Source organism: Apiospora phragmitis, assembly GCF_038363925.1.
Source record: "Apiospora phragmitis strain CBS 135458 chromosome Unknown utg000005l:1.0-4161743.0:1.0-4166827.0, whole genome shotgun sequence".
NCBI lineage: Eukaryota > Fungi > Ascomycota > Sordariomycetes > Amphisphaeriales > Apiosporaceae > Apiospora > Apiospora phragmitis.
The window spans coordinates 3,323,766-3,349,682 of record NW_027117403.1 but is presented as its reverse complement, the minus strand read 5'-3'; the positions used below and the strand labels follow the sequence as shown (position 1 = coordinate 3,349,682).

Below are 25,917 nucleotides of genomic sequence, written 5' to 3'. Positions count from 1 at the left end.
AGGTAAGGCTATAGGAGAAAGTGCACAAGGCATAGAGTGATCTGTTGGTTGGGCTTCAAGTCTGATATCATATCCAGCAGAGTGGATAGTAACACCTGATACTCGTCATCAAATGGAGCGATGGGCAGAAGTCATGTCGGTGTAGTATAAACCCATGTTTGCTGATTGACATGATTTCAATTGCAATCGGCACTATCTTGATCGTTGCCAGGGTAAATGGGAAAGGAAGTATTGTGATGATCGGGTTTGTTGTGGGATGCTGGGGAAGAAACAAGTGAATGCATGTCCGTCGCGGTTGAATATCGGTCGCGACTGTATCTCCGCAAACCCCGAACATTCCCCATCACCGCCACTAACCTAAAGCCTAATGGTTAGGTGGGTGCGCTGCACAACGGGCGACTCGATGCCCATCCCAGGACCGTCTGTGATTGATTATTGCATATCATCTCTACTGGTTGGAAACTCTGTCTCTCTCCGTTCAGCTATGATGCCTTCCCAGAAGCGCAAGCTCTTCCCAGTTGCCGAAGCCAGCGACGACGACAACGACGTCCCAACCAGCCCGAACCCCAAACGACCTCGGCACGCCGCCCCCCGCCGCCGCGACCATCTCTCGCCGCTCTCCGACGAGCTCCTCATCCGCATCCTCGCGTGCCTGCCCCTGCCGTCCCTGCTCAACGTCGCGCCCGTCTCGCGCCGGTTCCACCGCCTGGCCGAGGACTCGCAGCTATGGAAGCGCCTGTATTACGACCGCTTCGTGCTGCCGCGCGCGCTGCGCATCCCCGGGTTCCGCAACGGTACCGCGCGCGAGGGCAAGCTGCACTACTCATCGCGCCGGGCCGTCTGGGCTGACGGGCGGAGGGGCGGCTGGGTCGATGTGCGCAGTAGCAGTAGCGGAAGCAGTAACAACGATAAGAACGGCGTCGGTGGCGGCGATGGCAGCGTTGATCGTGCATCACCGTCGTCGTCGCGGGATTGGAAGAGGCAGTATAAATTACGACACAACTGGTCTAAGGGGAAAGCTGCGGTCGAAGAGCTACATGTGGGCGGCCAGGGGCCGGTTCCTAGCACAGAAGAAGAAGAGTTTGCGGCAACGGCACGACCGATGCTCGTCAAGATATCCGAAGGTGTAGCAGTCACGGCCGACCTTTCCTCGGGCCTGCGCGCCTGGGATTTAAAGACAAAGGAGTTGGTTGCGCAAATCGCCCTGCTCGATTCCGAGTCGCCGAGCCCGGCGGCACCGAGCTGCCTGGCCGTTGACGACCAGGAGCTACATTCCAGGGTCTTAAATGTAGCCGTGGGCTTTGAAGATGGCAGCTTCGGCGTCTGGAAGCTGGATATCGGCAAGAATGAATTAATACGGAAGTACCGGCACGAGAAGTCGACCAACGGCGAGCTAAAGGGTATTGCATTCTCCCACCCTTACCTATTAACTGCCACCGAGTCGGTCTTGATATCACTTTACACGTTCGACTTTACAGACGACCGCAGGTCTACCACTACGCCGGCGCAAGATAGACTGAATGCAGAGTTAATCAATATAGCATCGGAAGTGGACAGTCAGATTGAGGATGAAGTTGGAGGACTTGGCTCCGATTCCAAGATGCCTCAAATAGCGAATGCGCCGTCGGGATTCCTTCAAGCACCATTATTACTTACTTCGCTCAAGTCGCACACTTCCAGAGCTCCTTTGGCGCTTTCCATACGCAAGACGGCAAGTACCACGATAGCATCAATTGCATACACATTTTCTACGCTGCAAGGATGGTCGCTGGGTATCCAAGATCTCCATCTAAGGGCATCATCCTCAAGGGCGAAAACGACGCCGGATATTACCACAACGCGCATTGCGTATTCTCCGCCCGTGCGCTCTTCACCGCTGCAAGTCCTGTCACCGCCCTCTTCACCAGCACGGCCAACGGCCGCATCTAGGGTCAGCAATGCATCTGGCCAACAGGCCGACGATGGACCAACCAGTATCTGCTATAACCACCCCTACCTCCTCGCCACCTTGCCTGATAACACCTTGATCCTTCACCTCTGCACCTCCAACGCCACCTCGCTCTCCGTCTCGCCCGGGATCCGGCTCTGGGGCCATACTTCCGGCATCAGCGACGCCGAGATCACCTCGCGCGGCAAAGCAGTCAGTGTTAGCTGCCGCGGCGAGGAGATCCGCGTCTGGGAGCTCGAAGGTCGGGCGGAGGCCAGGAGTATCGAGGTTCGACCAAACGTTCCACCCCAAACAAATGCAGAGTCAAATAGTAATAATCCCTCCACATTCGACGAGAAACGAAATTGGGTTGGGTTCGACGACGAAATGGTAATCGTCTTGAAAGAATCCAATCAGGGCAGGGAAAGCTTGATGGTCTACGATTTTACCTGAAGCTAGGCAGTGCGTAATGCTTACAATCTATACCCTACCAGCCAACTCTTATATACTCCCAACCTTTTAAGGTCAATGGAGCGGTGGCTCTTTTGGACATCTGGTTCCGTCGCGTAGACATACCTATGCACTGCGGGGGTCATGAGCTGTCGGCCAATGAGACATACTTCATCCCAGAAAGCTGAAGCTTGCGAAGCCAGGAGCAAATCAGGAATGATCCTTGGCTCCGATCTCGCAACACTTCTGCTTCTCCTTTCTGCCCCTGACGGCCTGCTGCAGAGGAGATCGCCAATTGAGGGGTTGCTTGCTTTGTTGGAGGTGCGGCTCGTGATTGGAACCTGCATGAGGCGGCTTAAGACACGCAGCATTAGTACATTGCAATTTACTGTAAACCTGCAGCAGACAATCGGCAAACGGAAAAGTTTGGCTTTGTTCCAGTCGAAAGTGATGGAACGTGACACCAGCTTATGCCACTTCCGTAATTGGTGAGACCTCCCATCTGCTAGTATCCGGAGCCTTCCTTTGACGATGGATTCACCGATAGATTGCTCAAGCTGGAGTTTCCGTCCAGCGTATGTAGACCTTTAGTGGGTCCTGTATGCAGCTTGTAATTCCCAGGGGTCCATTCATCGTCACCCAATTGTCCATCGCAGCCAATGCGTGTTTACGGCGATCGGCAAGCTGATTGATGAGAGATGGGGGGCGTTCCTGGCACTAACATATTCCATGACATCAGATCAGAGCCTCAAAATCCGGGGTAAGCTTCCTTTTGGTCACATATCACAGCCAGCCACCGAAATATTCGTGATTGTTTTGGAAGGAAAAATGGGCGATCGTACGTTAGCTTACGATTGAGGCGTATTCTACTATGGGAGAAGCATGCATTATGAGGTGAAGGCTGATCTAAACATTTCGTCACTGCCTGTCATCCGTACTTGAACCGCCCAAGACCCTGCACTAAATCCGTTCTTGGAGTTCCCTCAACGCGCCTGCTCAAGTGTAACTTTACCAGCTTTCATTGATTCTTCAAAAGTTCAACACGATCTCCAATTACATAACACGCTTTTTGACACTCGTCCCAACCTGCACCTTTTCCAGTCACAGTTGAGCAAGCATTCATCTCAAAATGCCTACCACGCGTTCATCAGAGAAGACTACCGAGGCCATTGCCAATGGCTTGTCCGATCAGACTGCAGGTGCAAAGCACGAGATAGAAGAAAAGACGTCGCCAGCACCAAAGCGCGCCAAGAAAGATGATGAGAAGACACAGAAGACCATCGAAGAAACGATGCCTGAGTAAGTTTTTTCTTCTTCTTTTTTTTTATACGCGCCAACTCCACTAACATGATCATTTCAGCGCTGAGGGTGGAGATGATAAGACCAAGAAAACCGATGATGCCAATGATGAAGGCAAGGCCGACGCTAGCGAGACGAAGCTAGAGAAAGAGCCCGAACAGGAGACGAAGTCCAATGGCAAAGAGGGTGAACCCGCCGCCGCCGCCGCCGCCGAGCAACAGCCCCAGAGCAAGAGCGAGGAGAACGGCGCCAGCGCCGTCGGATCCGAAGCCCGCGAGGGCGAGGTGCCCTCGAGCATCCTGGAGAAGGGCATCGTCTACTTCTTCATCCGCGGCCGCGTCGGCATCGACGACCCGAGCTGCGTCGCCGACATTGCGCGCACGTACCTGGTGCTGCGCCCCCATGGCCCACGACGGCAAGCTAGGCGACGGCCCCATCGGCGACGCCGGCAACAGCCGGCTTGTCGCGGTGCCCAAGAAGGTGCTCCCGCGGTCGGGCAAGGACCGCTGGATCGCGTTCGTCGAGAAGGTGGACGCGTCCTTCGCGACGCTCAAGGACGAGTTCCTCGCCGCCAACGACTACGAGACCAAGACGGCCGGCACGCGCCACTCGCCGGCGGCGACGCCGGTCGGCGAGGGCGTGTATGCGATCACGTCGACGGGCGCGAGAGCCATTTGGCGTACATGCTGACGCTGCCCGAGAAGCTCGGCGAGGCGCAGAAGGAGCTTGGACTGCGCATGAAGGGCAGCTTCATCTTGAGTACGCGCAACCCGGATTATCCGCCGCCCAAGTACGCGCAGCTGCCTGAGGGCCCGGACTATCCTCAACAGTAAGTTTCTTTTTATTCATTATTCTCCATTGTACATCATGTTGCTTTCTTACTAACCCCCAATCCCAGAGTCAAAGACGACTTCCGCTCCCTCCGCTGGTCCGGCACGACGCCCAAGCACCTCGACTACGTCAACACGCAGTTCCTGCTCATCGGCGAGTCGTCGGGCATCGACAAGGCCATGGAGCCCCAGAAGCAGGACCAGAAGGACGGCAGCAAGGAGGAGCCCGAGGAGGAGCTCGTCAAGCTCGAGGAGGAGGACGCGCAGCGCATGAAGGATTTGAGCGCGGACGACTCCAAGGCCATCTTTGCGGACCTTGGCGCGAGCGCGAAGGATTACCCGAAGCTGCAGACTACGTTTTGAGATATGAGTTGGTTGGTCTCTTGATGCGATGAATGAATACTTGGGTGGAGGCGTTTGGTAAGGGCATGGATGGCATGGGCGATTGAATTTGCTTGTTGGCGATGATACTGGAGTCGATTGCTGCCGACCATTGGGGTGGCGGACTTCGCCTTGGATGAAAAGTACGCAGCAATATATGCGTACACAGCAGCGAATGTGTGTAGAAACCTGCATCAATGACGATGGCGGGCCAGATGAGCAATGTTGCTTGTGGCAAATACTTGGTTGCTGGTGGAAATGGGATTGTTGACGAGACTTGCGCATGATGAATGATCGCGACATCCGCTCATAGATGCATAAATGACTCGCAAATGATTGCGTCGAATTCAACGGCTGAATTGCCAGAAAGTTTAGCTTCTGGATTGACTTGCGTCCACTGTCATTCTACTGGGTATGCAATTCCTCTAACTCGAGACTGCGTACAGTGGCTCTAGTCCATTTCGTCGTCATCGTTGCCATCGCTATCCTCATCGAACTCATCAAGACAGCTCTTGAAGGACTCATTATCGCTGTCCATATCGTCGTCGCCCATGAACCCGCTGTCGTCCTTCTGGCAACTTGCGATATCCTCCACCTCCACCTCGTCTTCATCGTAGCCGGAATCGTCATAATCGCCGTCCTCCTTGCCTTCCATCAGGTTCTCGAATAGGCCAGGCAGCTCCTCCATGTCCGCTTCTGCTGCCTGTTTGCTGTCGCTGTCACCGTCGGCACCTGCGACACCGGTTTCCGTCGGCTTATTCTCGTATGCCTGTGACGCCAGATGCTGCTCAGCGAGCATGAGGTACTCTTGTCGGATTTTCTGCCGGAACTCGTGGTCATCCTCTTCCTCTGCTCCATTTCCATAGGATCCATTCTCTTCACGGTCATCATAGTCATTGCGAGGCGAAGCAGATGAATGCCAGTCTAGTTCCGCCAGGTGAGCGTCACCATCATCTTCGTAGTGATGGGGCGGTGCCTCTTCGGTGTGCAACGTGGGCATAGGTGCCTCGGCCTCCTCATTTCCTGCCAGAGTCAAGGGACCTAGCTGCTGATGTCGCCGCTGGTGCTGTTTCTGCTTCCGTGATCGCCATTGCGCCATTTCGCCGACAGGCGACGATGGCGATAATCGCGCCACGACCTCCTCGCAGAACAGCGACCATGCCTCGCCGCTGCGCTTGCTCAGCTCGGCGGCCTCCGCGCGCAGGTCTTCTAGTTGGTAGTAGACGTCATCGTCATTGCCGTTGTCATCGCCAGTATCGTTCCTTTCGGTACCATCGTGAGGTAGCTCCTCGAGAAGGTCATCATCGTCCTGCTCGGTAATGGGCGTGAGAGAAGTACTCCAGCCGCATGAGTCATGCAACGAGAGATGCTCGGCTTCCAGCTCCCAGATGCGGTCGGCGAGCTCGAGACTCCGATCCAACAGCTCGGTGGCTTCGCGCTGGAGGCTGAGGAGCACGCGGCCTAGGATATCCTCTAGGACGTTGGGGTGCACATCCTGGGCAGCGGTCATCGTCATCGCGATTTTGGTGTTCTCTTGGTCCCTCTTGTGATTGACTGGCGTTGGTATTTCTGGAATGGCGAAGAAGGTCAAATGTTTCTGGAAGTTAAATCAAACTTGGCCCTCTTTAGATTAGATTTTGGTGATGGGATGTCGTTGCATCATGCGCCTCCAGATCAGGCAGATGAATAGTCAGTAGTTCAGACGAAAGAAGGCTTCGCTCGTGGTGGGTTGGCTGATTTTGAGATGAGATGAGATGGGTGGCCACGATGAGCCGGCTGTCTCGTTTCTGACTCTCCGTCCCAGATGTGGCAGGCTGGGACAAGAAGAGGAAGCTTTCAGTGATGACTGCTTCGAAACGTAATTGTTCCCATTGTTCGCAGTAAAGGAAGGTTGTGTCTTACCTTGAAGTTTTGTGCAGGTAATCAATCAACCCAAAATGAGGCGACCTGCTTGAGTGTCTTTGTTCCGTTTGCATCGGCGGACGGCGGATTGGCCCGCGAAAGCCATGCATCCTTTTTTAGACCTGACCGTGCCAACCAACAACAGCTGCATCCCCAATAAACCCAAGGATTGGAAGCAGCAATGTCAATTTTGGCGCCTAGGCACTTTTTTCCTGGCGAAATGGCTTAATATAGGGTAAATGAGGGCGTTTCCCCGTCTTTTCTGCCTCAATACCAGCCCGTTCGGGGTGTGGCGGAAATTTAATCTCACATGAGACCGTTCAACCGCCGGTACTCCTTCCTGTACAACCCAACCTTTCTTCCTCTTCTCTGCCCCTTTTCTCAAGTGCCAAATGTTTCTCTCGATCTGAACGAAATATCACATCAGAGCAACTTACCTGAAATTGCAACCGAAAGATACTGAAATGCTATAATCCCATAAATGGTGAATGAACTATCAAACAAAATCTACCCAGGTGATAGGAATCCCCTTATTCAACGCCATCTCAGGGGTGACTGATCTGGGGTTATCAACACCGAAAGTCTTCGTTACCCTTTGCCTCTCATATTCGGCATCCCATTCGCTGCTAACAACCCGATCGTCCTGGATAACCATCTTATGGATTTCGCGGCGGTAACCACCCCCCTCGTTTGGCGTGTGCCTTACAAGGCAGTAGCCTGGGGGTAACGGACCGTAGAGGATTCCGCCCGACATCAGCCCGCTCACGTAACATGGGCCGACGACTAGCCATTTTTGCTGGCCCTCTTCCTTTCTCAATTCGCCGGTAGTTGTAGCTGGGCGCATCAGCACGGGGAAGCGCGAGCCCCAAGGAAAGAACAGAGTATCGCCGGGGGAAGCAGACAGTGGGCCCAGCCCGACGAAGCCGTCCTCGGTAAGGAATAGAACACGCCCCTCACAAAGGCCTACCGCATGATCTAGAATACTTCCATAAAGAGCATTCTCCCCACTACTGATGCTGCCGCTCCTGCTAGTGCCGTCCGACGGCGTACCTTTGGATGCTGTTGATACCAAGGAAAGCAAGTAACGTGAAATGCGACGGGTTTCTTCCAGGGCTGTGCCACTTATCTTCACAGGGGTTGTCGTGTGTTGAAACTGGCCAATGTGTAAGGCGCACCAGAGCGCTTCGATAATATACGCATTCCCTCCCACGTATTCCCCATCAGCCGCCGGAATTATCCGTAGTATACGTAAGATGGCCTCTGTCGCTTCGATACGCGACAAGCCCATCACTTCGACTACTTTTACCTTTGAAATATTCTTGACCACGCCGGGTAAGCGCAGGACTCTTCCTTCGGCTTCCGTACGAAATTCGACTTGGGGAACAGTATGGGTGGCAGAAAAGCGATACGGGAAGTGTCTTCTGGCCGTGGAGCTGGTCGACCAATCCGGAACCCAGCTTGGCAGGTCGGGCATGCGGTCAGGTGCCAGCTCGCACGACATCGAGAGGCTTAGACTTGACGCGTTCCAGTAATAGTGCGCCGCAGTCCTTGTATAGACCTCGGGGACGGAGAGGCTGTAATCGACGCCGGGCAAACCCGCCTCCTTGCTACCGATCAATGCAAGCATACCGTAGACCCGGTCCCGGAGGTCGGTGCACTCTGTCCCTCTCAGGATTTCCCGCAAATCCCCCAAGGCTCTTTTGGACGGAACCACCAGGGCGTACAGTTCGGCGGCCTTCTGCCACCTGTAGAGCTTGTAAGCAAGGCACAAAACCGCGTTTGTGAAGTCGCCCCACCCTATCTCGCTCGCGCCGCAGAAGACGGCGGCCTGCCGTGTGAGGAAAGCCTCTTGTCGCACCTAAACCCGTTTGAACCACTCCAGTTCTAAGAATGAATTTATAGGCACCGCGAATGAGGAAGTGGAGAGTTCCGCCCCGAACTCTGCCTGAAAATCGGTATCGTAGTCGGCATCAAGCTTGGGCTCATACTTCGCCCAGTTTATCTCAAACCTGGCCCCGGTGAACCCAACAATCCGCATAGCGAGGGCGCTGTCGTCACGCTCTGGGCCTAGCCATATGATGACACGGGCAGCCGACTTGTAGATGACGGTCATGAACGGGACCTGAATGCTCTTTTCGTCTCTGTCCGCTTGATTTATGCGGAGGGCGTCGATCCATAGCATCTTGGTGTTTACTGTGTCGCGGATGCGCTTCATGACATCAGCCAGGTTGTCTGTGATGGCTATCATGAACTGCGGGGTGCTTTCGCTGCAACTACTATCACCTTTCTCGACTAAGACATGCTGTTCGAAGGACGAGGTGCCCCAGACGTAGGATAGAGCCTCATATTCAGGGTTTGGGCCGTCAGGCTGTAGCTCGACGTGACTGAGGCGGATGCGGATTCGTCGGAATCTTCTTCGGGTATCAGCGTCAGGAGCCGTATCTCAGATGGGCGGAGAGGCTGGAAGACATAGGGGGTCGCAATGGGGGGTTGGTAAGACCCGCTGGCCGGCGGGGCGACAGCTAAGCGTCCGGCCTGAGTTCGTTGCAGATTGGCGAGAATCGTCTCCTAGCGTAAGCGGAGACGAGCACTCCACCTTTGCGCATGCCGAGCCGGTTTGGAAAATTTCGAAGGCATTGGGTGGTATCGCACACTTTCGTTCGTTTCTGCTTGGCTTGATGTGCTGAATCGAGGTTGAAACCCGAATAACGGAGCTTTCGCTACTTACATGGGCATCAAACTTGTACAGATCGAGTGAATAAGCAATTGTCTAGCTGTCAGACCCATAAGAGGGAAACGTCGAGAGAACGAAAAGTCCAGCATAGCCTGGCCTGAGACTGGCGAAAGTAGGAGGCTGATTGGGAACAGCCTCACTGGTCAGCCTGTCGCGTTACCCCGCCTCCACACCGAGAGCAACCTCTCCCTACCCACCTATCAGACCTATCCCGCATGGCGTTTTGGGCGACGTGTCTCTACTTATTCCGCTTCATTTCAGGGGAAGCAGAGCATCCCGTAGGCCATCGTCAAGTCATTGGGCTCCCTTCTCCGTCTGAGTGGCGCCAACATCCCGGACAGTGGATGTGTTCAGGGGAGCTCTCCTTTGTATTTTAGCTGGTATAGCAAGAGCGACATCCTCTCGAAGCGGAGCCCGCTTCATGCCTTAGATCTGGTGCCAGGGGTGAGTGGAGTTCTGTTCCAGGAGGGGGGTGGGGTACGATTCCTTCAGAACGTAGCACTAGCCCTACGGTTTACACGCTGTCGACGGCCAAAGAAGCCGGATCTGCAATTGCCCGCCTTACAGAAGTACAAGTAAACCCAGGCCCAATCGCACATAGCCACCGTATACCCCATGTAGGGCTGTACGAGTTTGTACATATTATTTAAGTAGCCAGCGTCGCTGAGCTGCTTTGCCAGAAGCTCAGTCCAGTTAGCCCTTGTCTAGATTCCATACCGTTTTTGGGGAGTAGGTAGGTAGGGTTAGAGGTTCATCTTCATAACATTATCAATGTATCATCTTGACGGACGGACAGCTGAACGGCGTGCGCACGGAGATTTAGGGAACCCCGCCTACTGAAGGACATAAGAACAGGTGGCTGTACGGTCAAGTATGCAACGGAGGGAGGAAGCACCGACATTCAAGGACTTCGTACTACTACATCGCCCTTGATTCTCAAATCAAAAACCCTGTGGAACAAATAACAACGAGAAGGGGCGATGCACATTTTCGCCACTGGTGGTTGGTAAAAACCTGAGGGAACCAGACGAGGGTATCCAGCGTATTCACGTTTTTTTTCCTATGGCAAGATGCTGTCCTTGTCCTGTGTCTTGTCCGATTGTATGGTGGGCAGACCAACGGACCTCTTTGGTCAGTCTGACGAAAGTGAGAAATCCCTCTTCACCTTTCGTGCTACATGCCTGTGGCATATAAGGGCGGGCCAATGTCAAGGCTGTAGTTCAGGAACGCGCATCGAACTTCAGTTGTATGGCGCGTAAGGGAAAGGTTGAGTTTGGTAAGTAATTCGGACACAGTCGATGTCAGTCGATATTTCGGAGTCTTGGCAAGGCCATGGGATCAATCTAGTCAAACAACTTGCTATCTGCCTTCGATTTACATTGAACCATTGAGGTGGCTCATATTGATGCCGTTCTTGTGGACGCGCACGAGTGGCAAGAATGACTCGGGTTTGAGTGGTGCAGATTTGGGCAGGAGGGACTCAAAATGCCATTCGATAAATACGATGGTGGGCAGATCAGGGTTTGAAATCGAACTTGGAGAAATTAGATGGCTTTTGGCGTGGAGCAAGGAGATCGGATGGCCGGCATAGGCGGGCCTAGGCTTAGCGAAGGTTTCGGGTCGGGCCTGGGCTCCAGCTCAAGCCGACCTTATGTACATCCCTCTGGCTGCTCCCTCGGAAACATGGGCTGTCGTGCAATGTAAGCACTTGCGTGCATGCAAGCTAGCAAGCAGTCGCTTTTTCTCTCCCTGTAATTCTGCACCCGCTGCTATGGCCCGGGCTTGGCCTTTCTGCCTTCGCCTCCTTCCGACATACCCGTTTCGCCGCCTGCTGTATAATCCAGCCATCACTCCTTGAGCCGACGATTACATCGTGCGGCCATCCAATGTCTCCCGACCTCTGTGGCTATTGTCGATATGGGCAGCCGCGTGCGTGAATCGGTTCGCGAGCGCGAAGTGCTCTGGTAAGTGCATACTTATCTACGGGTGTGGTTGTCCGCAAGTGGCTGTCAGTACTGCAAGAGAAAGAAACCCTGTCCTGACCCACCACATGCATCCATAGCTACGATCCAACGTTATTCGCCAAAATCACGTACAACGACACGGCTACTCCGCTGCCCAGTGACCAGATACGCTCTTCCTGCGACCCCGTTCTCACAGCCCTCGCCCAGTTAGGCGCCTGTCGCACCGGAACCTCGCGCTCACTCGTCTCGCTCTTCGCTAAGAAATGGCAGTATATTGTTGCGGAAGCCACTCCAAATCTCTCCCTTGTTCCCGATCTTTCCGACAAAGACAGGAACGGCGAGGAGTTATGGATCTGCCAGACGGCCATCCCCCGGGCTCACGGCGTGTGCGAATGGACTCTGCTCCACGATGAAACCCCTGCAAGTCCTGACCAGGAGCTGCCAGTCACCATGGTCGAAGATCTGCAAGCCGACGACCGCTTTTGCGACAAACCGTACTGCTTGGCAGGCTCGCCCGCTCGATTCTATGCAGCCGCCCCCATTCGCTCCCCTCGAGGAATAACCATTGGGGTATATTGTGTTCTGCATGACCAGCCTATATCTGAGCAAGACGCCACGGCCGCGGGGATGCATGCCATCATCCGCCATATTACCCAGACTGTCATGAGCCATCTCGAGGCGCAGCGTTCCGCCGCTGCCCTCAGACGATCCGAGAACATGGTACATGGCGTCACGTCCTACGTCGGCAATCAAGGCGATTCCCATGTCGATTTCCCGACCGCCCCCGACCCGACCCGACGCAGAGTTGTCAGTGCACCGGCTAGCCCCAAAGAGAAGGTTTTCGGCCCTCCAGTATCGGACTGGACACACCAGTCGGCCGTTGGCGAGCCGTCGAACCAGCCCGGCATTAGCCATGGCGTCTCTTCATCAGATGTTTGTGACGACAGGAAATTCAGTACCGGTGGTGATACATTAGAAGAGAGCGTAGGCATCAGCGACCATGCTGTCACTTCTGCTTCCCGACCAGGTGTGCCTCCACGCACCATCTCTTCAGCGTCTACCGCATCAAGCAAACCACATTCTTCGGACCATGATGATTTGCCGCTTGCTGGTATATTCATGAGGGCCGCGTCTGTAATTCGCCACAGCCTCGAAATTGATGACGTACTGTTTTTCAATGCTTCTTCCGGGTCTTTCGGTGCTCTGGTTGATGCGCCGTCACAACTCGAACAGTCGCCAGACCCAATAACCACTTCATCCAGTAGCGATGAAATGTCGATACATTCGAAAAGATATGATGGCGGGTTTTGCCAAATTCTAGGGACGTCTAAATCGACCACTCTAGGTCCCAAGACCGCCTCTTCGACGGGACTCCCTATGGCTCTCCCTGCGAGTCTGCTCGCCTCTTTACTAAAGAGACACCCTCGCGGCCGAATCTTCAACTTCGACGAACACCAAGTGTTACAAACAAGCGAGTCATCGGAAGATGGTGCCACCAATTCTCATCGAGGTGAAAAACCAACGTCAAAGCCGCAGGACAATCGCAGTAAGACACGTTGGTCTAGACAACGGCAAGGTGATGCACTGCTGGAAATATTTCCTGGCGCTCGCAGCATTTGTTTCATTCCGATCTGGGATGATAAAAAAGAACGGTGGTATGCCGGTGGTCTGGCTTGTACTTATGATCGCCACCGCATCTTTGTTCCATCTGTGGAGCTCAGCTACTCCAGGGGGTTTGGTACGCTGCTCATGGCCAACGTTCATCGCCTCGAGGCGACCCGCACCCACCAGGCCCAGGCGGACGTGCTCGGTTCGATATCGCACGAGCTGAGATCCCCCCTTCACGGCTTAATACTCAGTGCGGAACTCCTCGCCGATACCCACATAGATGCATTTCAGGGGAATCTCCTCCATACCCTCGAAACATGTGGGCGGACGCTTCTCGACACAGTTGACCATCTTCTAGACTACTCGAAGGTCAATCACTTTATTAATTCAAGCAAGCGACGCAAAACACGCGGCATGCGCGGAAGGGGCCTCTCGATAGAAGACGGTATGAAAGCCCAATCAACGGAGGTCAGGCTGGATGCGCTCGTCGAGGAAGTTGCTGAGAGCGTGTTCGCGGGCTTTCGCCGTATGTCGACTGAATATTCCTTGCGTCACGACCGGAGGAAAACAACCGATCCCGACATTGGTGCGACAGCCTCGGCCTCAGAGCCCGGAGATACGCCACATTATTCGAGCCATTCTAGGGTCCAGAGCGATGAGAAGAGGCTATCCATGCCGGCCAGTGTTACAGTCTATGTCGACATAGACCCCGGTGCCACTTACAAATGCCGAACCGTTGCTGGCGCAATCCGACGAGTGGTTATGAATCTTCTCGGTAACTCGTTGAAGTACACGGAAAAGGGGTGGATCGAAGTACGATTATCTAGGGATGTCATCGCCACAAAGAGACGTGGCATGAAGCAAAACATGATCCGCATCGTCGTCACGGACACAGGGAAAGGCATGTCGAAAGAATTTCTCGAGAACGACCTTTACAAACCCTTCGCGCAAGAAGACCAACTCAGCGCCGGCACAGGGGTTGGGCTTAGCCTTGTGAAGAAGCTCGTGTCCTCCCTAGGCGGCGACATCTCGGTGAAGAGCCAGGTGAACGTCGGCAGTGCAATAACAGTATTGCTTCCTCTAGCCTCAGTCGAGCATGATACAGTGGAGACCAAAGAAGAGGAAGCTTTCCGAGAACAAAAACATATGCTCAAAGGGCTTCGTGTACGTTTAGTCGGATTCAGGCGCACGACTGATGACAGCAGGACCAACGCTTGGGGCAGTGTATCAGCAGTCGAGAAGGTTTGCAAAGAATGGTTAGGTATGGAGGTTGTTTCAGGATCGTCAGGCCTTGCCCCGGACGTGATTATGTGTCTCGAAGCAAGTCTGGACATGGCCGTACGAGCACCGGGGTCAATGGTCAAACCTCCGATCGTGGTGATTTGCCCAAATGCTACCGCCGCTCACGCTCGGACAGTGGCCTCATCAGGGCCCGATGATGGCCAGGTATACGAGTTTATATCACAGCCGTAAGTTGTGGGCTTGGCATGCACCATCCCAGTATCACTTCAACTAACAATGGTTACAGGACTGGTCCTCGGAAGCTCGCGAGGATATTACTTCTTGCTGTCAACCGGTGGCTCGAACTACAAGACATCTCGGCCTCTATGAGCGGAGTAGGTTCGGCACCTGCACTCACACCCTCTACAGAGACAGAATCAATGTCAACGCCCCCAACAAGTAGTGGCGTCGGATGGCGCAGCCCTTCATGTGCTATCCTTGCTAGAACGGACTCCTATTTCCCCCAAAGCGAAAGTCCCCCCAAGTCACTTGACCAGTCTGGCACCAAGAAGCCCTGCCTGCCGAAGGATGTATCTATACCAATACAAGCGACGTCGTCCCCAATCCCTCCCGCATCATCTATCGTTGCTCCCTCCTCATCGGGGTCGTCCAGCACAGCACAACCACTGGCGGCGGAGTTTCTACTCGTTGACGACAACCCCATCAATCTTCGGGTTCTATGTGCATACATGAAGAAGCTCGACCGAGCATTCGCCACGGCCGTCGATGGGATGGAGGCAGTGGAGGCTTTCAAAGCCAACCCCGGGCGGTTTACGTGCATCTTGATGGACATCAATATGCCCCGCCTGGACGGACTGAAGGCTACGCAGCAAATCCGGTCGCATGAGCGCGACACGGGTGCTGAGGCTTGCACCATCTTTGCGCTTACCGGGCTGGCCTCGGCCGAGACGCAGAGGGAAGCGTTCGAGAGCGGCATTGGCCTGTTCCTAACCAAGCCCGTAAAATTGAAAGAGCTGAGCGAGATACTGCGCACGAGGGGACTTATATGATTGCAGCGGTCCTGAGGAGACTGCAGGCAGTTGTCTCGGATGTTAAGGGTACACGCATACACCTGTTGGGAGCAATCTACACCTCGGCTGTTTAACTGATTGATTTGAAGAGTTTTCCATTGCCATATTGGTCTTACATTTACACCATCGCTTACTCCTTGCGGCGTCGTGGCTTTTACTATGGGGCGGAATTGCGGAAGAAAAGCTGGCCGGCAACGGTACGATCAATGAGTTATCAGCGCATGAATGAAGAGAAACAAACACAATAACCCATAAAAAGAAGAATAACAGGAAGATGAATACGGTCTTCAGAGAAGCGGCATTTGTTCCTTTGCTCGTGTATAACGAAAACCGATGCGGGCGCGGCGGCTTCCCACTTTCTCTTCCCCTTTATAGCGTTCGTTGCCCTGCGAGGCCCCTGTAACCAAGCTTGAAGCGGGAGCCCATCGAATAGGGGCTAACTATCATTTTTGAGAAGCCCCCGCAGTAACATGGGCAACCCGCAGCCCAAACACGTCCTACCTCTGCTTACACCGACGTCAGCTTCCCAGAAATGCAATGCAATGCCGGACGAATGACAGACTTGACTGGCTACGCGAGTCCGCCCAGATGGCTAGAATCTACCGCAACGCCTACCGCGAAAATGGCGGCCCCCAAGGCGCGCAGTGGGACCGGTGGGCTTTTGATTGACACGCCCGCCTTCCGAGGTTCGCGGAACCAAGCCAGCGGGCGAGGGCCTGTTACTTGGTTTTCCGCGAGAAGATATAATCGCGAGCTCTCAGTGGACCTGTAGACCGACCTACACTTCCACCCTCTTGGCCCATGGCTGGAATTTACCTGGGCAGCATACTTTCCTCGCGCTGGCCTGAACTTCGGCTACCACGAGCTCTTCTTCGAGTGTTCGACCAGCTGCCGGTGCAATTGTGACGACATCGGCGGATTCCTCGGGAAATACGAAGATGTGCCGCTGCACAACCCGCGGCAGATGTACCCATAGGCCGTAGTTGGACCTTAGAATTGGCTTAACATCGGTTCGAATTCAAGAGCAAAGTCGCGGTAATCACCACCAGGAGTGACCCATGGAGGCTATTTGTTCGTAATCGTATACCACAAGAAGGTCTAACAGATGTTTCACATTCCCGAGCATATCTTCTAGGTTTTCCCATTTCGGTGCTACGGGTGGGATAGTCAGGGAAGAAGTCCATGGGCTCTGAGGCCCCTGAGAGTGGCCCCACCTTTTCTATATCATATCAACTCTAACATTTCCTCTATTGCTTGAGGATCGTTTTTGAGTTAGCCTTGGCGCAGCAGCGCGTAGTGCAACCTTGATTCTGCGCCTTTCCGCATACCTGTGGCCGCGAACATATTCTTGGGCTTTTTCACTGCAAGCTTGTTCAGTCTCTTAGCGGCCGAGCCAGCGACAACGACGTAGGCACCATACCGCCTACCCTGCTTCGAGTCTGTCGAGATTGGAAAAAAGCATTATCCAAGCGACTCCCTCTGTTTAGTACAAGAACAATGCCTTTTACTTCGCGCAGGAGTCCGAATTTCGCTGTTACCTTGAAGCTCTTCCTCCGGGCCATCTTCCACTCCTACGCCACATAATTCTTGGCCCAAGATTCAGTCACGACAGCTTCATACGTGAACTTCACGATGGGAATGACAGAAATGCCATTATCGCGGATGCCGTCCTCTCCGGCAGTTCTTCCCCGGGACGCAAGAGTGACTCCTCTAAAGAGCTCACATCGTACTCGAGCTCGAGGATAGGCCTCCGACTTATCCGTTCGATTTGCACCTCCTTAATCCCTTCCGCGATATCAGAAGAGTCCATTACTGCCAATAATCGATTCTGAATCACTATATTTATGGGACCAGATCACTTCGTGAACCTCGAGGACAATGCCCTCGATACTCTGCCCCAAGAACAGCAGCCACGTCTTGTCTACTTTTTGCATCATCTAGTGGGTGAGCTCGTCGCCCGACGTGCAGCTGCACTGGAGAGGCACCGACGTGCCCACCACGCCACCCCATCAGCCACTTGGGCTGGTCCTTGTCGCGGTAGTTCTTCCAGAGAAAAAGGAGGCCGCCAAAAAGGAACCCAACGGAAGCTGCCCATTGGACGTGTAGGCAGCTCAGACCGTATAAGCAAATGTGAAATAACACTACTGTAAGAAAGGTTTCACAATTAGCACTATGCTATGGAGTCAAGCATCTCCTCATTCGACATGAATATGGTCGGAGTATTCGGTGCTCGGGGTGATCTTAGTCTATCTCATTTGGTGGTCGCCACTGTCGCGGCACTTGACGACCTCACGTACTGAAGGCAGACAGTAGCGGCGTCTGTAGAGTTGCCCTGATATATCTCGTGAGAGATCAGAGTCAGCAGATCACAGGAGCAAGCTACAGTGAATGAGCTGCTTGTGCATCTACCAAAATGACTCAAAGTCCAGTCTCCGTAGGGTTGAACCGATAATAACCTACTGGCTGAACGCTGTAGAGAAAAGATTTCTCCGTTTTTCCAGTGTATTGCGCGAGTATCAGAAACTTACTTACTTAAGCTAGGAGGCATCGCTTTTCGGGTTTCCCACACTCTTCTTGTTTACCGAAACTCGTAACGTACGTCACCCCATAATTGACCCCCCCCTGTAATTGACCCCCCTAAAAAATTAATGGCATAAATCGACCACTAACTTTAAATAGGAACTATTCCTTTAATTTTAAACTATAATATAATCGCTTTTAATAGTAGATATAATAGATTTTTTAAAATTCGATTCTTTAATTTTAACTTAATCTAGTCTCTCTTTTATATATTATATGCTTTTACTTAATATAAATTTTAAATTCGAACTAATTTATATCCTTTACTTTTTTCGTAGCCTTGCGAGCTCTAACTTTTTTTAAGGACTATATTTATAATTCTATATTAATTAAGTTAATAAATAATCCTTCTCCTTATATTTTTTTAAATCTTTTTAAATAGTTAATATTATATAATAACGTTAACGTATTTTATAAGTGAATTAAATATATAAGTAAATTAAACACTTCTTAAGACTTAGTATAACTAAGTATAAATTAATTACATTATAACGTATTTAATATTTTAAAATTAATCGGAATCTTTATTTCTAGGTATTTTTATATTATTCTAATAGGTATAAGTTTTATGCTCGAGCTTTCCGTAGATTTTATAACGTTATAAACGCGTTTTAAACGTTTTTATACGATTACTCCTTTAATGAGATTCGTTTTATAACTATTTATTAACGTTTTTTTAAAACTATAAGTCTTTGTTAACTTATATACGAAGTGATCCTCTATTTTATAGCCGTTTATTTTTCGTACGGCGGCGCCGGCTAAGTATTTTATTCGCTTTTCGTAGTGCGGTTACTTTACCTTTTAATAAAGCGAGCCGGTATATAATTTATATTATATATTTCATAATTTAATTAAGCTTAATTAAAATTAATATCGGAGAGTTATTTTAATATCGCGCGATTCGATTTTTAACGTACTCGGTTTAAGATTAAACTTTAATTAAATTATTTAAAGTCTTAAATTCTTAAAGTATTAATAAACCGGAAAAGGTCGCCGGAAGCGTCGATATACGTAGCTTTATATTTATTTATAAAATAATATATTCTAGGTCGTACGGTATAAGTCTTCTCGGAAACCTCCTTAGATATTTAAAACGGTAAAAATCGCCTGGAACGCTTTTAAGAACGTTAGTAAGAAGTCCTCCTTTAAGATATAAGTAAGATGCGCCCGTATAAAACGCTCAATTTCTTTCTCGTAACTTTTCCACGTACGAAAATAACCGATATTAAAAAGTTAAAGCTTATACGACGAATAAGAAGGTATATAAAGTATAATAATAGAGTTCTTTTTATAATAAAGCTCGAAAGTTATTAAGTAATAACTCTTATAGCTATTAAAGATTAATAAGCGATAAATATTTTTTATACGAGACTTTATATATTTATTAAAATATCGAATTTAGTCCTCGCTTTTTTTATTAATAATTTAACTGTTTTTAATAATAAACTATTTTCGTATTAAAAAAAGAGGTATATTTTTTTAATAAATATAATGTACGAAGGGATAGCGTAACTATATAATTTAACGTTTTAAATAATTATAACTTATTCTTAATTCTTTTATTAAATTATTTTAAACTACTCGTATTAATTAAAAGTTATAAGGATTATTTTAAATAAGATTTAATTTATAAAAAAACCGGTCTTATTAAAGTTATAAATATCATCTTTTTAAATCTTATATTTATTAATTATATTTTATATAAGGGAAAATTATACGCGATACGCGTCGGGAATTTTATAAAGAATTTTTTAATAATCGATTTTTCGATTAAAATGCGTTTAAAAGTCTAATTATTATCGTATAAAGTTCGAAGCTTAATTAATACCGATATATCTCGCGTCGCGTTAACGAAGTAATCGATTCGCTATATCTTTTATACCGCTAAGCCGAGGAGGAAATGATCGCGAATTTAAATTAATTATATATTTTATAATCGCCTTTTCTTTTAAATTCGTTAACTTTCGAGATTTCGTAAAGATTTCGCGTTTTATAAAGAGACTAAGCCGTCGGTTACGGAGGGTTATATAAGGGACTTTATATATTAAAGCTATACGCCGGAGACTTAATTTTAAGTTATTTTAAAGCGTTTAAAGAGTAAGATGTATTTACTTCTCTGTTTAAGTATTAACTATATTATATTATAAAGGAAATTAAGTATAAAGGTTATTTAAATAAAATATAACGAAAGTGTTTAATTCACTTATGTGTTTAATTCACTTATAAAGTATATTACTTTAATTTAATTAATAAAAGTATCGAATTTAACGCTTTAAATTAATATTTTATTTAATATTAACTATAATATATTATTAATTAAAAGAGTTTAAATAAATATAAAGGATTTATTTTAATTAGTTAAAGCTTATATTATCTCTTCCGGTCTCTTTTAATTACTGTTTTCGAGTAAAAGAGGGCTAATAAGTGGCTTAGTAATATATACGAGCTAAAACCTATTACCACGTTAACTAACCTTAATATTCTAGGCCGATAAAGCTTTTTTACGAGCTCTAGCATAGTATATAAAGAAGTTTTATTTATTAATAAAGGTTAAATTCTTTAATAAAAATAAGAAAGCGATCTCTTTTTAATAATAACGTATCTTATAAGCGACTATCTTATATAAGCGAATGTCTTATTTTTTTACACCCCTTTTAATAAAATATAAGTTAATTTTATTATAACGTATTTAATATATTAAAATTAATCGGAATCTTTATTTTTAAATACTTTTATATTATTTTAATAAGTACGCGTATTATACCCGGGCTCTCCGTAGATTTTATAATATTATAAGCGTGTCTTAAACGTCCTTATATAATTACTCTTCCGACGCGATTCGGTTTATAACTATTTATTACCGTCCTTTTAAAACTATAAATCTTTTCTAGCTTATATACCAAGTGATCCTTTATCTTATAGCCGTTTCTTTTTCGTACGGCGGCGCCGGCTAAACATTTTATTTATTTTTCGAAGTATTACGTTTTTACCTTTTAAAAGAGTAACTCGGTATATAACTTATATTATAGCCTTTACGATTTAGTTACGGCTGATTAAATAAACGTCGAAAAGTTATTTTAATATCGTACGATACGGTTTCGAACGTATTCGGTTTAAGATTAAGCTTTAATCGAATTATTTAAGGTTTTTAATTCTTAAGGAATAAATAGGCCGGAAAACGTCCCCGGAGGTATTAAAGTACGTAACTTTATATTTAATTATAAAAAAATATATTTTAAATTATATAAAATAAGTCCTATTTTTCGAAAGCCTCTTTATATATTCGAAACGGTGAAAATCGCTTAGAACGCTTTTAAAAACGTTAATAGGAAGTACTCCTTTAAAATATAAGTAATATGCGCCCGTATAAGATATTTAATTTCTTTTTCGTACGCTTTTTTTAATATATAAAAACAGCTAATATTAAAAGGTTAAAGCTTATATAATAAATAAGAAAATATATAAAATATAATAATTAAGTTCTTTTTATAATAAAGCTCGAAAGTTATTAAATAGTAGCTCTTATAGCCGTTAAAAATTAATAAGCGGTAAATACCCTTCGTATAAAACTTCGTATATTTATCGAAGTATCGAATCTAGTTTTCGCCTCTTTTATTCGTAATTTAGTTATTTTTAATAACTACGATTACCTAGTCTTTCGGTAATAAGCTATTTTTATACTAGGAAAAGAGGTATGTTTTCTCGATAAAAATAATATACGAAGAGATAGCGTAACCGTATAATTTAACGCCTTAAATAATTATAACCTATTCTTAGTTCTTTTACTATATTACCTTAAGCTTTTCGTATCGATCGGAAATAGTTACGATTATTTCGAACGAGATTTAACCTATAAAAAAGCCGGTCTCGTTAAAGTTATAAATATCCTCCTTTTAAATCTTATATTTATAAATTATATTTTATATAAAGGTAAATTATACGCGATACGCGTCGAGATCTTTATAAAAGATTCTTTAATAATCGATTCTACGGTTAAAACGCGTCTAGAGGTCTAGTTATTATCGTATAAAGTTAAAGCCTAATTAATACCGACGCGTCCCGCGTCGCGTAAACTAAATAATCGATTCGCTATATCTTTTATATTATTTAGCCGGGGAAGAAACGATCGCGTATTTAAATTAATAATATATTAAATAATCGCATTTGTTTTAAAATTTAAAAGCTTTTAAGAATTCGTAAATATTTCGCGTCGTATAGGTTAACTATTTCGTTTACGCTATAAAGCTTTCGATAAGACGTAATAAATTAATATAGTCTTTTATATATTTAAAATTAAGTCTTTCTAGAGCGCTTAAAGCGCTAGAATTATATCACTTTTTTTTTAAAGTTATAATTATTAGAACAGCTGGAACTAAAGCTGTCCATATTACTCTAAAAGGGGTGCTACGTACCTGCGCGTACGAACCCCTTTTCTATTTTATGAAGAGGGGTATACGATGCCCCTCGTAGCTAGCACTGAAGATAGACATGAACAATAGAATATAACGATTGAACCCCGATTAAAACCGGAACCTGTACGTACGTACGAGAGCCCATTCAATAATAATATTTTCGGACGTAAAAGAATATAAAAAAAGGTTAAGGCTATAAGGAAATTTATAAAAGTGAGATATTCGCTTATATAAAACATTCGCTTATAAAATACGTTAAGCTTTTATAAAGGTAAAAACTTTAATATTAAAGGGTTAAAAAACGTATAATAAATAAAGGGGTAAAAATAATAAGTAAAAATTATTTTAATAATAAAGAGATATAAAATTATCGGTTATATAACTATTATAATTATTTAAAATAAGTAAACGAGTATTTTTCAAATCGTTCCGGGCGGTTTTTAATTTAAAAATATCTTCGAGCTATTTAATAGTAATTTCGTTATTCGTTTAACTTTTATTATTTATATTAAATACTTATTCTTTAAATTTATCGAGTTTTTAAAAGAAGTATTACTTTTAAACTAACGTACCTCACGGTTTAACTAACCACACGGTTTAACTAATTATTTTCTTTTAATTCTTAATAACTAAGTTTATTTTATCTCTTTTTCACTATTTTATTATAGTTAGTAATTAAAAAGAAAGCGATATATAATTAATACTTTAAGCGCTTTAAAATAGTCTTAAATTAAGTCTTTAATTTATAGCATAGGTTTATAATATCCTTTATATAACTTTACGTCTCTAATATCGCGGCGGCACTTCACGATAAGATGTATGATTATTAATATAAAAGCTTACTATTCTCGAAGAAAATATAATAATTCGGTATATAATCGAACTAAATTCGAGATCGTTTCCTCCTCGAATAAGTAGTATTAAAGATATAGCGAACTAATTATTTTTTTAACGCGACGCGAAACGCGTCGGTATTAATTAAGCCTTTAGCTTCGTACGATAATAATTAAACCTCCGGACGCGTTTTAATCGAAAAATCGATTATTAAAGAATTTTTTATAAAAATCCCGACGCGTATTATACGTAGTTTATTTTTATACGAAATACAATTAATAAATATAAGATTTAAAAAGAGGATATTTATAATTTTAATAAAACCGGTTTTTTTATAAATTAAATCTCGTTCGAAATAATTATTATAATTTCTAATTAATATAGAAAGTTTAAAATAATTTAATAAAAGAACCGGGAATAGGTTATAATTATTTAAAACGTCGTATCGTACGATTATATTATCCTTCCGTATATTATATTTATCGAGAAAATATACCTCTTTTTTTAATACGAAAATAGCTTATTACCGAAAGATTAAGTAATTATAATTACTAAAAACGGCTGAATTACGAACGAGAAAAGCGAGGACTAGATTCGATACTTTAATAAATATATAAAGTTTCGTATAAAAAATATTTATCGCTTATTAATCCTTAATAGCTATAAAAGCTATTATTTAAGAACTTTCGAGCTTTATTATAAAAAGAACTCTATTATTATACTTTATATATTTTCTTATTTATTATATAAACTTTAACCTTTTAATATCGGCTGTTTTTATATATTAAAAAAGTTATACGAGAAAGAAATTAAGGGTTTTATACGGGCGTATATTATTTATATTTAAAAAAAAGACTTCTTATTAACGTTTTTAAAAGCGTTTTAAGCTATTTTTATTATTTTAAATATTTAAAGAGGTTTTTAAGGGGTAGGATTTATATTATACGATCCGAAATATATTATTTTATAATTAAATATAAAGCTATATACGCTGACGCTTCCGGCGACTTTTTCCGGCCTATTTATATTTTAAAGATAAAAGACTTTAAATAATTTAATTAAAGCTTAATTTTAAACCGAGTATATTAAAAATCGAATCGCGCGATATTAAAATAGCTTTCCGATATTAATTTTAATTAGGCTTAACTAAATTACGAAAAGTATAACGTAAATTATATACCGGCTCGTTTTATTAAAAGGTAAGGTAACCGTATTACGAAAAGCGAATAAGATATTTAGCCGGCGCCGCTGTACGAAATAAAAACGGCTATAAAATAAAGGATCACTACGTATATAAACTAAAAAAGATTTATAGTTTTAAAAAGATATTAATAAATAGTTATAAAATAAATCGCGGTAAAAGAGTAGTCGTATAAAGACGTTTAAAACGCGCTTATAACGCTATAAAATTTACGGAGAGCCCGGATATAATACTTATACTTATTAAAATAATATAAAAGTCTTTAAAGATAAAGATTTTAATGAATTTTAAAATATTAAATATATTATAGCGGAATTAATTTATACTTTATTAAATAGAGCTTTAAAGGTGATTATTTAAACTATATAATTAATTAAACCGTGGGGTACGTTAATTTACTTTTATAAATTATTAAAGAAATGATAGCTTTATTAAGTATTAATATATATTTTAATATAATCGTTTACCACTTTAAACTAAGTTATTTTTATTAAATAAAACGTCATCTTAAATTATTTATTATAAGGCTATTACTTTTTTAGCCTTTTAAAATACCGTACTATTTATATTATACTTATTTTTAAATTTAACGTATCTCACAAGCGAATATCCTATACAAGCGAATGTCCCACTTTTATAAATTTCCTTATAACCTTAACTTTTTTTTATATTTTTTTACGTCCGAAAATGCCATAACTTTAGAAAGAGAGTAATATAATTCTAACGCTTTAAGCGTTTTAAGAAGATTTAACTTTAAGCGTACGAAAGGCTGTATTAATTTATTACGTTTTATTAAAAACCTTATAACGTAAACGAAATAACTAACCTATACGACGCGAAATACCTACGAATTTTTAAAAGCTTTTAAATTTTAAAAAAGATATAATTATTCGATATATTATTAATTTAAATACGTAATCGTTTCTTCGCCGGTTAAATAGTATAAAAAATATAATAAATTAATTACTTAGCTTACGTAACGCGGGACTCGTCGGCGTTAATTAAACCTTTAACTTTATATAATAATAACTAGACTTTTAAACGCGTTTTAATTAAAAAATCGATTATTAAAGAATCCTTTACGAAAATCCCGACGCGTATCGCGTATAATTTACCCTTATACGGAATACAATTTATAAATACGGGATCTAAAAAGAGGATATCTATAACTTTAACGAAACCGGCTTTTTTATAAGCTAAATCTCGTCCGAAATAATCGTAACCACCTCCGATCAACGCGGAAAGCCTAGGGTAGTATAGTAAAAGAACCGGGAATAGGTTATAGTTACTTAGGGCGTCGGATTACACGGTTACGCTATCCCTCCGTATATTATCTTTACCGGGAAAACGTACCTCTTTTCCTAGTACGAAAACAGCCTATTACTAAAGGACTAGGTAATCGTAATTACTAAAAATAACTAAACCACGAATAAAAAAGGCGAGGACTAAATTTAATACTTTAATTAATATATCAGGTCTTATA

The 25,917-nt window shown here is 45.2% G+C and overlaps 6 protein-coding genes across 6 annotated transcripts; 4 read left to right on the top strand and 2 right to left on the bottom strand.

Annotated features, from left to right (window-relative positions):
* Positions 1-487: 487 nt before the first annotated feature.
* Positions 488-2,380, top strand: PG994_005030 (uncharacterized protein; the record flags this gene model as incomplete). Its single annotated transcript, XM_066856439.1, has 1 exon — positions 488-2,380. The coding sequence occupies one exon, from the start codon at positions 488-490 to the stop codon at positions 2,378-2,380; it is 1,893 nt and encodes a 630-aa protein (XP_066718606.1).
* A 1,126-nt stretch (positions 2,381-3,506) lies between these two features.
* Positions 3,507-4,869, top strand: PG994_005029 (uncharacterized protein; the record flags this gene model as incomplete). The annotated part of the gene is made up of 3 exons (XM_066856438.1): positions 3,507-3,676; positions 3,738-4,505; positions 4,575-4,869. 3 exons carry the CDS (start codon positions 3,507-3,509, stop codon positions 4,867-4,869), a joined length of 1,233 nt encoding a protein of 410 aa, XP_066718605.1.
* Positions 4,870-5,338: 469 nt separating this feature from the next.
* On the bottom strand, positions 5,339-6,403 carry PG994_005028 (uncharacterized protein; the record flags this gene model as incomplete). Its single annotated transcript, XM_066856437.1, has 1 exon — positions 5,339-6,403. The coding sequence occupies one exon, from the start codon at positions 6,401-6,403 to the stop codon at positions 5,339-5,341; it is 1,065 nt and encodes a 354-aa protein (XP_066718604.1).
* An 882-nt stretch (positions 6,404-7,285) lies between these two features.
* On the bottom strand, positions 7,286-8,416 carry PG994_005027 (uncharacterized protein; the record flags this gene model as incomplete). The annotated part of the gene is made up of 1 exon (XM_066856436.1): positions 7,286-8,416. One exon carries the CDS (start codon positions 8,414-8,416, stop codon positions 7,286-7,288), a length of 1,131 nt encoding a protein of 376 aa, XP_066718603.1.
* A 3,024-nt stretch (positions 8,417-11,440) lies between these two features.
* PG994_005026 (uncharacterized protein) lies at positions 11,441-15,386 on the top strand (the record flags this gene model as incomplete). The annotated part of the gene is made up of 3 exons (XM_066856435.1): positions 11,441-11,487; positions 11,586-14,564; positions 14,624-15,386. The coding sequence occupies 3 exons, from the start codon at positions 11,441-11,443 to the stop codon at positions 15,384-15,386; spliced, it is 3,789 nt and encodes a 1,262-aa protein (XP_066718602.1).
* Positions 15,387-16,029: 643 nt separating this feature from the next.
* PG994_005025 (HET-domain-containing protein) lies at positions 16,030-16,383 on the top strand (the record flags this gene model as incomplete). Its single annotated transcript, XM_066856434.1, has 2 exons — positions 16,030-16,093; positions 16,232-16,383. 2 exons carry the CDS (start codon positions 16,030-16,032, stop codon positions 16,381-16,383), a joined length of 216 nt encoding a protein of 71 aa, XP_066718601.1.
* Between the last annotated feature and the right edge of the window lie 9,534 nt (positions 16,384-25,917).